Raw genomic sequence first — 17912 nt, forward strand, 5'->3', positions numbered from 1 at the left:
TCATTCTTACCCAGTACTAAGAACGTAAGGGCTGACACTTTGTCACAACAATTTTCCTCCACTTCCAAGATGGAGTCAGTTCTGGTTCCTGTGATTCCCCCTGATCATATTCTTGCTAAGGTTTGCACCAGTCTCACTTCTCCTGTGGGTGACAAAATTCTTGCTACTCAGGTCCATGCTCCTTCTGAGAATCCTTTTGACCGTTGCTTTGTCCCAGAGAGTCTCCATACTGCCGTGCTCCAGACTACTATTCTCCCAAGGCTGCTGGCCACCCTGGGAAGAATCAACTCTTTTGGGCCATTTCCCAACAATTCTTGTGGCCTAGTCTACGTGCTGATGTAACCGCCTTCAGTAAGACTCCACGACACCTTCCAGTGGGCCTCCTACAACCCATACCCAATGGAAAGAGGCCCTGGACCCACCTGTCTATGGATTTCATTGTGGAGTTACCCAACTCCCAGGGCAACACAGTTATCCTTATGGTGGTTGACAGGTTCTCAAAAATGTCCCATTGTATTCCACTTAAGAAGTTGCCACCTTCTAAGGAACTGGTTTCCATTTTTGCTCAGGAGATCTTTTGCTTACATGGGCTACCCAAGATGATTGTCTTAGACAGGGGTAGTCAGTTTGTGTCCCGGTTCTGGCGAGCCTTTTGTGCACAGTTGAGAATTCAGCTTGCTTTCTCCTCCTGTATCACCCGCAGTCTAATAGGGCCCCAGAACGAGCCAATCAGTCCTTGGATCAATTTCTATGCTGTTATATTTCTGTCCATCATAACAACTGGTCAGACCCCTTATTGTGGGCAGAGTTTGCTCACAATAATGCCTTGAATTCTGCTTGTTATGGCAAACTATGGTCTCCAACCTTCCATGTTGCCTGACATTTGTTCTGCGGAGTATTCCTGCATTGGAAGAGCATCTCTGTGATCTTCGTTCCACTTGGGCACAAGTCCAGGAGGCTTTGTGACATGCTAATGATAGGTACAGACTCCATGTTGACCGCGGACGCCTACCTGTGCCTTCCTACCAGGTTGAGGATGGGGTTTGGCTGTCATCTCACAACCTCTGACTTCGTGCTCCTTCTCTAAAGTTCGCATTTCGGTTTATTGGGCCTTTACGTATTCTACGCAGGATTAACCCAGTAACTTATGCATTAAACCTTCCTTCTAATATGTGTATTTCAAATGTATTTCATGTCTCTTTAGTAAAACCTTTGCAACAGCTTTACCACCTTGGTGCCTGTACAGGTTGAGAACCATGAGGAGAATGAAGTACAGTCCATTGTTGACTCCCGTAGGTTCCGTGGGCCCATACAGTACCTGGTGCATTGGAAAAGGTTTGGTCCAGAGGAACGCTCTTAGGTCTCATCCTCGTACATGCCCCTGTCCTCCTCTGTGATTTCCATAGACGTTTTCTCCTCAAGCCTGGTGGTCCTCCGGGAGGGGGGGAGGGATCATTGAGGAGGGGGTACTGTCAGGGCTGGGCTCAGACCTTTCTTCTTTGGGCTGGCCGCTCAGCTGTCGGCTGATTGCCAGCTCCTATCTCTCCACATTGACCTGTTGATGATATCCTGCTCGTCGGTCCTGCCTACTTAAGCCGTCCAGATGATCTCTGCCTTCATCTTGGTCACATCTCTAGATATGCTCTCCTGTGTTCCTGTTAAAGACTCGCTTGGCTGACATTCCTTCTGGCTCCAGATCCTGCTAGATTTAATGTCATGTACACACGATCGGAATTCTCGTCAGAAAAAGCTCTGATGGTTTTCCGACAGAATTCCGACGGAATTCCGCTCAAGCTGTCTTGCCTACAAACGGTCACACCAAATTTAGATCGTTTAGAACGCGGCGACGTACAACAAGTACAATGGGACTAGAAAAAGGAAGTTCAATAGCCGATAGCCAATAGCTTCCATCTCGTAGTTGAATCTCAGCATGCGTAATTTTTGGAGTGTCGGAATTGCATACAAACGATCAGAATTTCCGATAGCATGTTCTCAATTTTCCCAATGGAAAAACTTTCTATCAATTTTTGGCTGGTGGAAATTCGGACAGCTAAATTCCGATGGAGCAAACACACGGTCACATTTTCCGATGAAAAGCTCTCATCTGTCTTTTTCTGGCCGGAATTCCGATCGTGTGTACACGGCATTAGACATGTGCGATTAGTTTCGTACAAATCAGAAATTCGTACGAATTTCTGGAAATTCGTACAATCATACGAATCTGAAATACGAATTTTTAAGCATACAAATTCTGTACGAAATACAAAATTTCATTTACGAATTTCGGATCCAAACTAATAATGAAAATTCATAATTGTTACAAAAAGTTAACAAACCTAAAAGTTAAAACCCCAGGAAGTCAACACAGGGATGGTGGGAACCCCTCATAATGGGTACAACGGGTGTAAACTCAGACCTGGGAACTCAGCACAGGGATGGTGGGAACCCCTCATAATGGCCACACAGCAGGTGTACAGACCTGGGAACTCAGCACAGGGATGGTGTGAACCCTATGGAAATTTCAATGCTTATGAATTTTATACGAAATATGAAATTTTGTTAACGAATTTCGGAATTTCAGATCTAAATTAACAGAAATGTGACTGGTGTTTTGTTCACCAATCAAAAGAAATCAGCACAGCACAGGGATGGTGGGAACCCCTCATAATGGTAAATTCATCACAACGAACATTCGTTATTTTTGCAAAAATTTAACAAAACTAAAGGTTAAAATCCCAGAAAGTCAGCACAGCACAGGGATGGTGGGAGCCCCTCATAATGATAAATTCATCATAACAAACTTGTTATTTTAATGAAAAGTTTATGAATCTAATAAAAATGTGTATTTCGTACCAATCCGAATTGAATTTCGGACGCAAATGAAAAAATACATTTTGTTTTTATACAAAACGGAACGAAACGAAAAAACATTTTTGACAGCGCCCATGTCTACTTACTGTTCTAATACGCTCATCTCTGGCTCCGCCATGTTCCTTGTTCTTAAGATTTTATCCCAATTTATGCCTTCTGGCAAGCTTTGTGGTTTAGGGAAGTTGGCTCTTTTGAAATTCAGTGTCTTTGTATTCCCCTTATGTTTCCTATTTGTGTGATTTATACTGAAGCCAATTGACTTGTTATTGCTGTTATTCCTAAATTGCCCCATATTTTCACATCCGTGACCAAGTCTGTATTGTTGGTAATCAGTAGATCCAGTAACACTTTATTTCTAGTTGGTGCATCTACTATCTGACACATAAAGACCTTAGATATGGCTTTGTTACTGAAGCCCAGAAGCCCGCTTCTGCTCCACACTGCACTCAAGCTAAAAGAATCAGGCTGCACACTGATGATGTTTTGAAAATAGGTTTCAATGAGCCTGAAGAAAGAACATACAGCACACCCTGCAGACCTCTAACTTGAGGCCGTTTCTAACTCATTTCGTCATAGCATAGACAGACTTATTGTTTGATGAAAAATCTATGGTGATTGAAAATATTCCATTTAAAAGTGTCTCCCTATATATTTATTGTGCAACTCTTAAATACTTTACAATGACATACAGTAATATAGAAAATCTGTCCCCTCTCCTAATGGGTCTGTCTATTCATTCAACCATCTCTCTTTCAGGAGTCTTGTGTCTCTACCATGCGTGTCTACAAAATATTTAGCTAAGTTTGTTTAGTTGTTCCAAAATCTTCTACATTAATCTGTTGTACAATCTCCGTTACAAAACACCAGATGGTCCTGAGATGGAGTTTTGTAATAACATCTTACATTCTTTTAGACATGAACTCACAAAAGATGAGAAAAAACTTCTATCCAAAGGTTTAAATTATGCATCACCACTTTGATTTATTTTATATGCCTGATGTGAGTAATTTAATTGCTAGAAAGTTGACATTATGCAAGCATTACAGGTGTGCAATGGATATGGATTATGGGGAGGTTCAGGAGGTTGGTCATGTTGTATTGATCCCTATGATGATTACTGTTTGCCCTCTTGTTGTAAAGTGCTCCCTGTATTTCCTGTATAATAATAATATTAGGACAAGAAAAGGATCAGGCCTGTGAATGAGAGAGGGAGAACGTTGCATGAATACCAGAGACCTGTAGAGAGAGAGAACTGTACAGGTTACTGACCCTGCTGACAGCTGAATGTAAAAAAAAAGAAATTGACAGCTAAAGAAATTTAAATTGGGTTCCCCCCAAAGGCCATACCCCTTGGTCTGGTATGGATTTGGAGGGGACACCCCCATGGCAATTTTTTTTTTTAAAGTGCATGGTTCTCACCCAAAATCCATACCAGACCCTTATCCATGCATGCAGCCTGGTAGATTAGGAAAGGGAGAGGATGAGTGAGTGCTCCCCCACTCCTGAACCATACCAGGCCGCATGCCCTCAACATGGGGCATGAGGACATGTTCATGGGGACGAGGGCCTCTTCCCGACAACCCTGTCAGGTGGTTGTCGGAGTCTGCGGGCGGGGGGCTTATAGGAATCTGGAAGCCCCTTTAACAAGAGGACCCCCAGATCCCGGACCCCCCCCTTATATGAATGGGTATCAGGTACATTGTACCCCTACTCATCCACCAAAAAACAGTGAAATGTAAAAAAAAAAAAACAAGAGACGGAATTCATATCCTTTATTTAAAAAAATAGCTCCGAGCTGTCTTCTTCCAAAGCCGTCTTCTCCCAGCGTAGTCTCCTCCCAGTGCTGTCTTCTTCCGGTGCCATCTTCTCCCACACCGCAGTCTTCTTCCACGCCGCCGCTGTATTCTTCCTCACTGTCTTCTTCGTCTGGTTACCAGCTAAAAACAAAAAAGGCCGCTCTTGTCCTGAGGCTGTCTTTCTCTGTTGTGACATCCCCTGCGGTCTGACATCTCTTATATAGCCATGGGTTGTGGCCATCTGATGATATCACCTGGAGAGCCCACCCATTGTGACGTCAGCACTTTTGGTAATATAGTGTATATATATATATATATATATATATATATATATATATATATATATATATATATATATATATATATATATATATATATATATATTTAATTAAAAATTCATAATGTGTTGACAATACCTTAAATCTCCAGAGTCCACCAATATCTGCACTCTTTTCAAAGCAAGTGGGCTCCAAACCTTCTTCGAGACAGCATTTGATAGCAGTCAGTCCACTGCAACCAGCACCAATCACTGCGACTCTTTTAACCATGATGGAATTCTCGTTTAACTGCCGAACTGGAATTCTGTAAAACAAAATATATATCATAAGCTATTTGTTTGGAAGTAGGGAAAATGTGCTATGATTTTAAGGTTTGTTCAAATGACCACTTGCAAAGCATATATATAAAGAATCAATCTAAACTCAATCAGTATACCAGTTTTTTGTCAAAAAGACTAGTTCTGCAAGATAAAAGTAGAGAGCATTATATTTATTCACATTATATTTGTCCAGCAATGAAGGACCAGAAAGGCAGACGTTTGTAGGTGGGCTGATACCCCATATCAAGGAAAATTAATTACTTAAAGAGGTTGTAAAGGTAAATGTTTTTTCATCTTAATGCATTCTATGCATTAAGGTGAAAAAACATCTCACAGTGCTGACGCCCCCAGCCCCCCGTTTTACTTATCTCACCCCTCGAAAGTCCCATGCTCGCCCCCGCCATCCTCTTCACCGCTCAACCTGGCTGCTGATTGGCTGGAGTGGATGGATTGAAGGCAGCGCAGCCATTGGCTCGCGCTGCTGTCAATCACATCCAATGACGCGCCACGCTGGGGGGGCGGGGCCGTGTGATACAGCGAGCGGCTATAGCCACCGGCTGTATCCCGGGAGCGTGCCTGCAGGTGCTTCTCACCATGCGAGGGTGCTACCTGCGGGAAGAAGCAGAGACCGCTGCCGAGGGATGCCAGAAGAGCAGGTTCGGGGCCACTCTGTGCAAAACGAGCTGCACAGTAGAGGTAAGTATAACATGTTTGTTATTTAAAAAAAAAAAATTACTTTACAATCCCTTTAAGCAAAATTATAAAACCTGGAGAAAAACATAATAAGTGCTGGTATTGATATCACCAACCAACCTTTCAATTTATGAAAAAAAATGTACTCTAATTGGTCACTAAAGGAAATGACACCACTGTCTTCATTTTCTTTTATCTAGTTATAATGAATTATCCATTTCACTTTCAAACAAAGGCTTATAACTAGGAATGAGGTTTGGTTCATCATCTGGAGGCGAATCATACAGTTTTAAGTTTTGCTGTACTGGTGAATTTATGTACAGAATTTTTTTTTTGTAAAGCCATAATGCACTGCATGGCACTATGGATAACAGTCTTAGAATATTAACATTCCTGCCACACACAAACTTCTCAGCCTAACCTCCTCATTTGACCTGAAGCAATGGATACACGTTCCTACTCACTCTGAAGGCAATACCCTTGAACCTTGTTTTCTCCAACCTATGCACGCCATGCAACCTCTCCAACTATCGATTCCCTCAATCTGATCACTATCTTATTAGTTTCACTCTCCCCCTCTCCTCCTCTCCCTCCAACCGCTTAAAAGTTACCCGCAGAAACCTACGCCATCTCAACCCTTCTCTTCTCTACTCTGCTACCGAGACCTCTATGACAAAATCTCATCCCTATCCTGTACCGACCTAGTCACTTCTACCTACAATGCTTCACTTCTAGCCTCACTGGAATCACTGGCCCCCCTCACTACACAGAATCAGGCCCCCGACCCTTTCAACCTTGGCAAAAAGATGATACTAGAAGTCTGAAAAAACATTGTCATGCTCATAAGTGCCTGTGACATAAGACTAAGTCTCAGAAAGATTTCAACCAAAACAAATTTGCACTCCAAAAATATAATTCCAGCCTCCACACTGCCAAGCAGATCTATTTTATTACTCTCATTAGCAACTTATCATCCTGTCCTCGTCAACTCTTCTCTACCATCAACTCTCTACTTCGCCCTCCACTGCCTCCACCCATCAACTAACTTCCTGCCCAGGAAATCGCCAATAACTTCAAACAGAAGATTGATACAATTCGCAAGGAGATCACTACTGTTCAGATAACCTCCACTTTTTACACTTTATGCCCACAGGTACAATAATTACTTCCCTCTTTCAACTAGACATGTGCACTGACAAAAAATGTGTTAGTTTTCATTTTATTTTCATTTTTTTTTTACTTTTTTTGGAAATTCGAAAATTTTGAATTCCTAAATTTCACATTTTTGGATTTCTGAATATTCAGATTTCCGAATTTTCAAATTTTCAGATTTCAAATTCTGAATTTCGAATCTTCAAACTTCAAATTTAGAATTTCTGAATTTGGAATTTTTGAATTTCCAAATTTAGAATTTTCGAATGTGGAGTTTTCGAATTCCGAATTACCAAATTCAGATTTTCCGAATTTCGTAATTTTCAAATTTAAAAATTTGAAAATCCAAAAATTCGAAAATCTGAAAAAAAGAAAGAAAATCTGTACAGTTCGAAATAATAGCTAACTAATAATAACTAACTACCGTATATACTCGAGTATAAGCCGAGATTTTCAGCCTCTTTTTTGAGGCTGAAAGTGCCCCCCTCGGCTTATACTCGAGTCATCGCCGTCTGACTGCTCGATCAGCGTATCGAGCAGACAGACGGCGGACATACTACAATTCGAAAGCCGCGCCTCCGCCTCCGCCTGTGATAGGCGGAACACTGAATTTCCCAGCAGCCTGTGTTCCGCCTATCACGGACATCGTCTCATCCTCGTCCGTAGTACGAGGATGAGACGATGTCCGTGATAGGCGGAACACAGGCTGCTGGGAAATTCAGTGTTCCGCCTATCACAGGCGAAGGCGGAGGCGCGGCTTTTGAATTTTAGAATGGCCGCCGAGGCGCCGACGAAGAGCGGCGATCCTGGCAAGGCACGGGATGGAGGCAAGGCAAGGCACGGCACGGGACGGGACGGAGGCAAGGCACGACACGGGACGGAGGCAAGGAGGCAAGGCACGGCACGGGACGGAGGCAAGGAGGCAAGGCACGGCACGGGACGGAGGCAAGGAGGCAAGGCACGGGACGGAGGCTCGGGACACAGGCTCGGGACACAGGTAGGCTGGACACACACACACACACACACACACACACACACACACACACACACACACACATGGACACACACACACAGGGATGGATGGATGGAGACACACACACACAGGGATGGATGGATGGAGACACACACACACAGGGATGGATGGATGGATGGAGACACACACACACAGGGATGGATGGATGGATGGAGACACACACACACAGGGATGGATGGATGGATGGAGACACACACACACAGGGATGGATGGATGGATGGACACACACACACACAGGGATGGATGGATGGATGGACACACACACACACAGGGATGGATGGATGGATGGACACACACACACACAGGGATGGACGGACACACAGGGATGGACGGACACACAGGGACGGACACACACACAGGGATGGACAGGCATGTCTCACCCTCGGCTTATACACGAGTCAATAAGTTTGCCAGTTTTTTTGGGGGTAAATTGGGGGCCTCGGCTTATATTCGGGTCGGCCTATACTCAAGTATATACGGTATTAAATTATAGGTAATGGAATTTCCTTTCAAACTTGGTTGTTTGTGAACGTAACAAATACAAATTTATCTGGAGTTACAAATTATACGAAATAACGAATGCTGCATCTAAACAAATGGAATGGAACAAATGAGTAATAAATAATAATAATAAAAATGTTTTATTATTATTGTTGTTATTTATTATTATTATATTGTTACATTCCATTCGTTTAGATACAGCATTCATTATTTCAGATAATTTGTAACTTCGGATAAATTTGTACTCATTACGTTCTCTAACAGCCAAATTTGAAAGAAAATTTCAATACCTATAATTTAATATTTATTATTATTTATTTATTATTTCAGATTTTCAGGGTTTTTGGAATTTTCAGATTTTCATTCTTATTTTTAGATTTCCAAGTTTCCAAATTTTTTCATTTTCAAATTTTTTTATTTTAGAATTTTAGAATTTCCTAATTTAGAATTTCTGAATTTTGAATTTCCCAAATTTTGAATTTCCCAAATTTTGAATTTCCCAAATTTAGAATTTTCTAAATTTAGAATTTCCTTATTTCAAATTTCTGAATTCCAAATTTCCAAAATTTCCGAAAATATAAAATTTGGAAATTTGAAAATTTGAAATTCGGAAATTTGAAATTTCGGAAATTGAAACATTCGGAAATTTCAGAATTCACTAATTTGTGAAAATTAGTTAAAAAATGAACTCGGAAACTAAACAAATTGCACATGTCTACTTTCAACCGCACTACTATAGACAAGGGTGCTAAACTACTTGCTAACGTCTATCTTACCATTTGCCCTCTGGATCCTGTTTCCTCGCAAATGCTACGTTCACCCTCTATTCTACACTCTCTAACCCCCATCTTCAATGTCTCCCTCTCTTCTGGCATATTCCCCAGCTCTCTAAAACATGCACTTGTCAGACTCATACTTAAAAAGCCCTCACTGAACTCATCCAATCTTAAAGTGGTTGTAAACCCTTACAAACCAATTTGACCTACAGGTAAGCATAGATTAAGGCTTACCTGTAGGTCCAAGAAATATCTGCTAAACCTATACGATTTAGGAGATATTTGCCCGAAGACAGGCACCGCTGTCTACGACGCATGCGCCGTAGACAGTGGCGTGCAGGCACACTGAGTGCGGCTTCGTCAATGACGAAGATGCCGCGCGATGCCACGCACGTCGACTCCCGTGCGCATGCGTGGGAGTGATGTCATCGCGGCTTCGCCGAATGACAGCGGCGGAGCTGCGAGACCCCACCGAGAAGATGGATGCGCCGGACTACAGGGGACAGCAGTGACTTCGCTGGCTCCTGTGTCAGGTAAGTGACACATAATGGGCTACTATGCAATGCATAGTAGTCCATTATGCTTTGCCTTTGCAGGGAATGAAAGAGGAAGTAAACTCATCAGGGTTTACTTCCTCTTTAACAAACTATGCACCATCTCCTTGCTCCCTTTTTTATCCAAACTCCTTGAATGTCTGGTCTACAACCAACTCAGTGACCACCTTGTGATAATAGCCTTCTTGCTCTCCTTCAGTCTGGATTTTGTCCTCAACACTCCACAGAACCTGCTCTCCTCCTAAAACGAACAAACAATCTACTAATGGCCAAAATCAACGGGACACCATTCTGTTCTGATACTCCCGGACCTCTCTGCTGCCTTCAATATGGTTGACCACCCCCTCCTCAAAAAAAATGTCATGCCTTTGGAAGGAAGGTGGAGGAACGCAAGGTCTCTAACATCCACCAGCTCCGTGATTTCATCATGGAGGAATGGAAAAGGACTCCAGCAGTGGCAACCGTTGAAGCTCTGGTGAATTCCATGACCAAGAGGGTTAAGGCAGTGCTGAAAAATAATGTTGGTCACACAAAATATTGACACAATTGTGAGATACTGTATATATATATATATATATATATATATATATATATATATATATATATATACCTCCAATGCTATGGAGCTGAGCGGGGCCATCTTTCTCTCACTCTGCATCCAGGCATTGAGGGGAAAGGACCTGATCACCTCCGCCACTACCAACGGCCCCGGTAAGTGGCGAAGATGACTGGAGCATGGTGGAAAGGGGGCCCTTTCCCATCGCTGATAAATGCTATCTTGCGGTGAATGCACAGCAGGGACCACTTTTATCTGAAAGCCAGCTCCCCGCTGTGGAGAAAAATACCAGGGTTATGGCAGCTAGCTGCTGTCATAACAATGGTATTTAACGTCAAAGTACCAACATATATACACAGTGGGCAGTTCGTCAGTGGTAAAAACAAAAAATGATTAGTTAAACCCACAAGTGCTTTTTGAACCACTACTATTCCTGACTTTTGAAATTTACAAATGCAGCAATTCAGTAATTGGAGGAATGGCTTAGCACTTTGAATATCGTTTTGAAAGATAAATAGTGAATTTTATAAACAACTTTATAGATCCGACCAAAATGAGGGACAAACGAGAAGGGAAGAGGGACAGAGGGACTGTGTTTCAAATCAGGGACAGTCCCTCAAAATCAGGGTCAGTCCCTCGAAATCAGAGATAGTTGGGAGCTATGCATCAGTAGGATTTTCATGCAGGTATCTACCAGTTTCTGAATGCAATTTTCTTCTATTTGACTGCTAAGAACCTTTTACAGAAAAACAGGAAGCACAGCTCTCATTACATGTTGTGACCCGCTTCAACCAGGTCTTCTCACCATTCTAATGGTTAGTAAGACTGCCTCTTACACTCTGTACTCAATAGAGCCATAGCTCAACCATGAGAGATGCAACCCCTGTTTCTTGCAGTATACAGAGTTGTTTTCAGGATGCAAGGGTATTTTTTAAATACATGTTGGGTGTGTACAGGCATTATTACAGTCCCACTGATAGATTATTATGAATAAAAGCCAACAGGTTCACTTTCAGGAGGCACATTATCTATCTATCAAAAGCATGCAAAGCATAAAAATATAGTCTGCCTTTGTTACCTTTATCTATGATACACATGGCAATGCCAAGAATTACACAAAAGGACAAAGTTCAGACTGAGGGCGGTACACTAAACCTCTGTTTATTGGGTAAATTAGATAAGTAATTATCATTCTGTAAATATCACCTTTTTTTGTTTTCCAAACGGTAAAGCATGCAAAACATCTCACATTTTCATATATAAAAATGGCTAGCTACATTGTTTTGTCCTTGTTGTTAATTCATACAGTCACAGTAAAACATAATCCATAGATGTTTGTCCATTACTCAAAGTTTGCATTGTTTTCTTGTGTAATACAAATTATCATTACAATCTCCAAGGCAACAATCTCACATCTCAAGTTCCCAACTCTGGCATTTCTCTGTATCTAGCATTGTTTTGTTTATTTTATCATAAAAATTATTTTCCAGAATGCTATATAATATATCTGTGATGTTTATAGCCACCAAATTCCATTTTTACAGGGGGGCTCTCAAAACTGTAGCATGAACATTTCTTTCAAAAAGCACGAATTGTACGTCTAGAATGACTTTTCTTTTGAACTTTTCTTTCTCATTCAATGTTTTTCAATTCTACTTTGGATATTTAAAGTTGCCTGTAATATATGTTTGATCTTCCTGGTAAACAATATTATGGTGACTTATCAGGGCTAATTTATTACAATATGATGGCAAATTATCAGGGCTAAATTAATAATATCTTTTCCCACAAGTGATGCGTTCCATTGCCCCTTTCACTCACCAATGCCAAGCATAACAGTGGGACTACTTACATTGCAATAGGATGCAGGAAATCAAGACATGACCACCAGAGCCATACCAGGCCACATGCCCTACACATGGGGGTTGGGTGCTTTTGGGCATCCACTAGGGTTGGAGACCCCTGTACTTAGTGACAGGTGCAGCTGTAGTGCCTTATACATGTCTCATTCATGGGTGCGGTGCATATGTTGCACCCAGGGATGATACTCCACTGGCTCAGAGGTGGATAACACATTGGCCAGTATACAACAAATATTGGTTACCTCCCCCCATTTCCAGTACAGACTACTCGCCCCCTAAATTACCCCAATACAGACTTTTCTCCACTCTGTCCTGGCTCTCTCTAGTTTGAAGAGATGATACAGCAGGACATGCTGTGTATGACTTGCTTCTTAGAGCCCACTGACTGCTGCAACACAACCCTCTGTGTCAGCCTACTGCTTGCCCCTTACAGCCTAGTTACATAGTTACATAGTTACATAGCAGGTGAGGTTGAAAAAAGATACAAACTCATCAAGACCAATCTGTGTGTGTGATTTTATGTCAGTATATCACATGCCAACCAGCCACTGCAGTTGTACTGCAGCAGAATGACACGGCTGGGCGAAACAATGTTGGGTAATGTCAATTCGCCCTGTGGCCCACTAAGGACACACATGCGCACCACCTGCTCACCCCCCGAGCCGATGCGAGTGCCCAGCGGTCTTGATCACCGGTGGGCTCCCACGATCGCCGCTGAGACATGGAGAACCCGGAACTGTGTGTAAACATACAGTTTCTGGTTCTCTGAGAGAAGTGACAGATCGTCTGTTCATACAGCGTATGAACAGCGATCTGTTATCTTCCCTGCACAGTCACCATCCCCATTCAGTTAGAACACAAACTAGGACACATTTAACCCCTTCACTGCCCCCTAGTGTTAACCCCTTCGCTGACAGTGAAATTTTTACAGTAATCAATGCATTTTTAATTGCACTGATCGCTTTATTAATGCCAATGGTCCCTAAAATGTGTCAAAATTGTCCGACGTGTATTGTCATACTGTCGCAATCCTGATATAAATCGCAGATCACCTCCATTACTAGTAAAAACAAAATTAGTATTAAAAAGTGCTATAAATCTATCTCCAATTTTGTAGACGCTATAAGTTTTGCGCACACCAATCAATATATGCTTATTGCGATATTTTTTTACCAAAAATATGTAGAAGAATACATATCGGCCTAAACTTAGGAAAAAAATAGTTTTTTTATATATTTTTGGGGGATTTTTATTATAGCAAAAAGTAAAAAAAACATGTTTTTTTTCAAAATTTACCCTTGTTTTTTGTTTATAGCACAAAAAATAAAAACCGGGGGTGTGGCTTGATCTCAGCCAAGATGGACGTGTAGCGCAGGAGCTCCGACACACAGCGGGACAACGGAGCGGCTCACGGAGCTCAGAGGCGGTTTTACTCTCCCCCTGAGCGGCGAACCAGGTCCAGGATACTTACCGACCATGTCCAGGCGGAAGAGAGCAGACAAAAGGCCCAGGAAACTGACGGCTTACTTTTTACAGCCACCAGGCCGGCAGGCCCAAGATGGCACCGGCGCGTCCTCCACTCCGCGCCATGCCGCCACATCCCCGGAGCGCAGCGGCGGGCTGATCCGGGACCCTGAGTGACGGTACTCAGACTCTCAGGCTTCCACTCCGTCGAGTGGAAGCCCGGCCAAGGCAAGGAGCAAGAGGGAAGGAGAGGAGATACCACGACACGCAGAGGTGAGCTCTCCTATTGATTCACAGGAGGATACCAGGGAACTCCCTGACTCCATTATGACTTTTCCAACCACTAATCAACCTGTCCTCGATACTACTCTCAAAGACATGCTTATTTCTTTGCGCAGCTCTCTACATACTGACATGATGGCCTGCATGAGAAGTTTTGGCACAGATTTAAAAGATATGGGACAAAGAGTGGACCATATAGAGACTAAAATGGGGGAATATGCCTCTACGATTAATGATCTGATAGATGCACATGACACAGTGGAAGAAGAACAGAGCTGGGTGAAAGCAAAATTAGCAGACTTAGAAGACAGGGCCAGGAGAAATAATGTTAAGCTGAGGGGTATCCCTGAAACAGTTGTAGATGCAGACCTGCGCGCCTATGTTTCAAAAATGCTATCCACCCTCATGCCAGATCTCACGCCTATTGAGATTTCTATGGATCGGATACACCGCATCCCAAAGCCAGCCTTCATTCCAGCCCCTGTACCTAGAGATGTTTTGCTCCGTATGCATTTTTATCAAACCAAAGACCGTCTTATGCAGATGACGAGGAAGGGGGAACACCACAATACAGAATTTTCCGGCCTCCAGTTCTATGCGGATCTTTCGCAGCACACCCTGCAACTTCGCAAAAACCTCAACAATATCACCAAAGTTTTGCGAAACCACCGCATTAGCTATAAATGGGGGTTCCCCACTAAACTAATTGTGCACAAGGAAGGGACTAACTATATAATCTCCTCTCCCTCCAAAGGACTTCAACTCCTCAAATCATGGAAGATCCTTCTGGAAGACTCGTTAAACTCACCTATGCCTGACATGTCAAAGAATTTACCTCATGAATGATGCCCGCCTGTCACCAGCTACATGTTGCTCATCTAGTGACCTGGTTGTTGTAAGACACAGCCTATCCAATAGGCCCCGCTTCTAGGAGCCTCATGCTGGTCCAATTACCCCGTTTTCTTGAGCGGATCCATTCTGCACACGGGTTATGATGACCCTCTTTTTAACTGTTTTCTCAACACTATTGGTTTTGTTTCCCATTTCCCTCCCTTTCTTGTTCCAGGAGCTGTTGATGTACTTACTGCTTTCCAGAAATATCATTGTCCTATGTCGTGCACTATCCCTGGCCAGGGAATCACAGAAGATATGTCGCTACCGGGCTGCTTCAGAACTCTGTTCATTGTCAAGGAGGCCTCAGGCCGCAGGGATACGTGAGTACACCCGAGTACTACTTCTGAGCTTTGACATTCCTACAGATCATGCCAATCACCATATTGTCAATTAACGCCCACGGGCTTAATCATCCAGCTAAGTGGTTTTCTCTATGGTCTGAAGCCCAGTTATCACACTGTGACATTCTTTGTGTTCAAGAGACGCACTTCCCCATTGACGCACCTCCTAAATGTACGTCCAGAGGATTTCAACACTATTATTTTGAAAATGCACAGGAGAAGAAAAGAGGGGTCATGATTGCCATCAGAGACTCGGTCTCCTTCCAGTTACATCAGCAAATCATAGACCCTAATGGGCGATTTCTCATATTGATTTGTGACATTAATAACCATCGCTACACATTAGTTAATGTATATGTCCCCAATGCTCATCAGGTACATTTTTTAAATATTCTTATGAAGAAAATTCGCAAGGTGAAAGATGGAGCATTGCTGCTATGTGGGGACTTTAATATTACCCCAGACCCGACAGTGGATTCTACTGCTACTTTCTCCAAACGAGCACTGTCTTTAGCTAATTTCTTAAGATCTAATGAATTGTATGATGTTTGGCGTTGTAGACATGCCTGCGAGAGGGACTATTCTTTCTACTCTCACAGGCATCGCTCTTATAGAATTGACTTGTTTTTGGCGGACAGGTGGCTTCTGCAAAAAATTTCCAAATCCAAAATTAATGCGATATCATGGTCAGATCATCCGTCTGTCCTGATCCAGATCACAGATAACAACCTCTCACCCTCCACTTATTTGTGGAGAGCGAATGCTCATATAATTCAAGACCCTCATACTAAATCTATATTGGAAAGCCACCTCTCCGAATTTTTTAATATCAACGCCACTCCTGACGTCGCACCATCTACGGTGTGGAACGCTCATAAGGCATAAATTCGTGGTATTTTCATTCAACTAGGGGCTAGAGCGAGGAGACAGAGGCAGCGGCAACTAGAGGAGCTATTGAGGAAAATTGAACATATAGAGGGCCTACACAAAACACAGCCTTCTCCTGATCTCCATGTCAAACTTACCAATTTACGTCATTCTCTTAGACTTTTCTTGTTGCAAAAATTTGAACAACAGGAAAGAAGGCTGAAGCTGTCCTTTTACTCTACCGGTAACAGGGCTGGCAAGGCCTTGGCCCGTATCTGGTTGACTCAATCTCTAAGGCTAAAGAGCAGGGCCCCCAGAAAATTGCTGACGCCTTTAGCGATTACTACGCGTCTTTATATAATCTAGTTGATGACGAGTCCACCCTGCAACCCTCTAGAGATGATATTGATAACTTTTTGTCGACAGTGAATCTTCCTAAGCTGAGTCCCTCTCAGTTAGATGAGCTAAACCTACCCTTTACAGTGGATGAGATATTTAAAGCTATTATATCGTTACCGAATAACAAATCCCCCGGTCCCGATGGGCTGACTGGGGAATATTACAAAGCATTCATGCCTATCTTGGGGCCCCATTTGCTTGGGGTCTTCCGGGATGCCGCTGCCTCATCTCTCTTCCCTTCAGAAATGCTGGAGGCTCTTATAGTGACACTGCCTAAACCCTGTAAAACCCCAGATGTACCACAGAACTTTAGGCCTATATCATTATTGAATAACGACTTGAAACTGTATGCCAAAGTGTTAGCTTTTAGACTGGTGTCAATTTTACCTACCTTGATAGATCCAGATCAGTCAGGGTTTACAAAGGGTAGACAGACCTCAGACGCCACCAGACGAGTTATTGATGTCATTAGTCTAGCAAAGAGACAGCGAACGCCTTCTCTGCTCCTAGCGTTGGATGCAGAGAAGGCGTTCGACAGGGTCCACTGGGTCTACCTGGCCAGGGTATTGGAAAAGTTTGGCTTTGAGGGCCATATCCTCACATCCATACTTGCACTCTACACTTCACCTTCCGCCAGGGTATATACCTCCGGGATATTATCAAAGCCCTTTAGCATCACGAACGGCACCCGTCAAGGGTGTCCAATGTCCCCTTTAATTTTTAATATGCTTATGGAACCTTTAGCAGCGAAATTCAGGCAAGATCCCAATATACAGGGATTTGATGTAAGAGGCCGTAAGCACGTTATAAGTCTGTTCGCTGACGACGTGATACTTATGCTTACACACCCAAGGAATTCCCTACTCCATGCAACAGCTCTTCTGACTCAATATGGCAAAATCTCATACTATAAGGTCAATAGCGCTAAATCTTATATCCTAGACTTAGGCACGTCCACACAGGAGAAAAGCTACATACAAAATACTTACCCCTTTATCTGGCAGGACTCTGGGATTTCATATCTGGGGATTACGCTTACCTCTTGTCCCGGCCAACTTTTTAAAGCTAATTATCTACCATTAGAAAACAAGCTGCGGATGGGTTTTCAGACCTTGAAAAAGCATTTTCTTTCATGGTCGGGTCGCCTAGCGGCATTTAAAATGCAGATTTTACCACAGTTGCTATATATATTTTGCACTGTCCCAGTACCGGCTAGTAAATCTTTCTTTGCGAGACTGCAATCACTTTAATTGAAGTTCCTCTGGGAAGGTAG

General features: G+C 42.8%; 1 protein-coding gene across 1 annotated transcript in view; it reads right to left on the bottom strand.

The window, feature by feature from the left end:
- The window catches only part of LOC143928262 (flavin-containing monooxygenase 5-like), a 168877-nt gene that overhangs the window by 126232 nt on the left and 24733 nt on the right, over positions 1-17912 (bottom strand). The window contains exon 2 of the mRNA XM_077453026.1: positions 5084-5249. Within this exon, the coding sequence (XP_077309152.1) occupies positions 5084-5215 (132 nt within the window). The 5' untranslated portion in view covers positions 5216-5249. The remainder of the gene's footprint in view (positions 1-5083; positions 5250-17912) is intronic.

This window comes from Lithobates pipiens, unplaced genomic scaffold, assembly GCF_037356315.1.
Source record: "Lithobates pipiens isolate NorthernLeopardFrog02 unplaced genomic scaffold, aLitPip1_a1.2 Scaffold_23, whole genome shotgun sequence".
Taxonomy (NCBI): domain Eukaryota; kingdom Metazoa; phylum Chordata; class Amphibia; order Anura; family Ranidae; genus Lithobates; species Lithobates pipiens.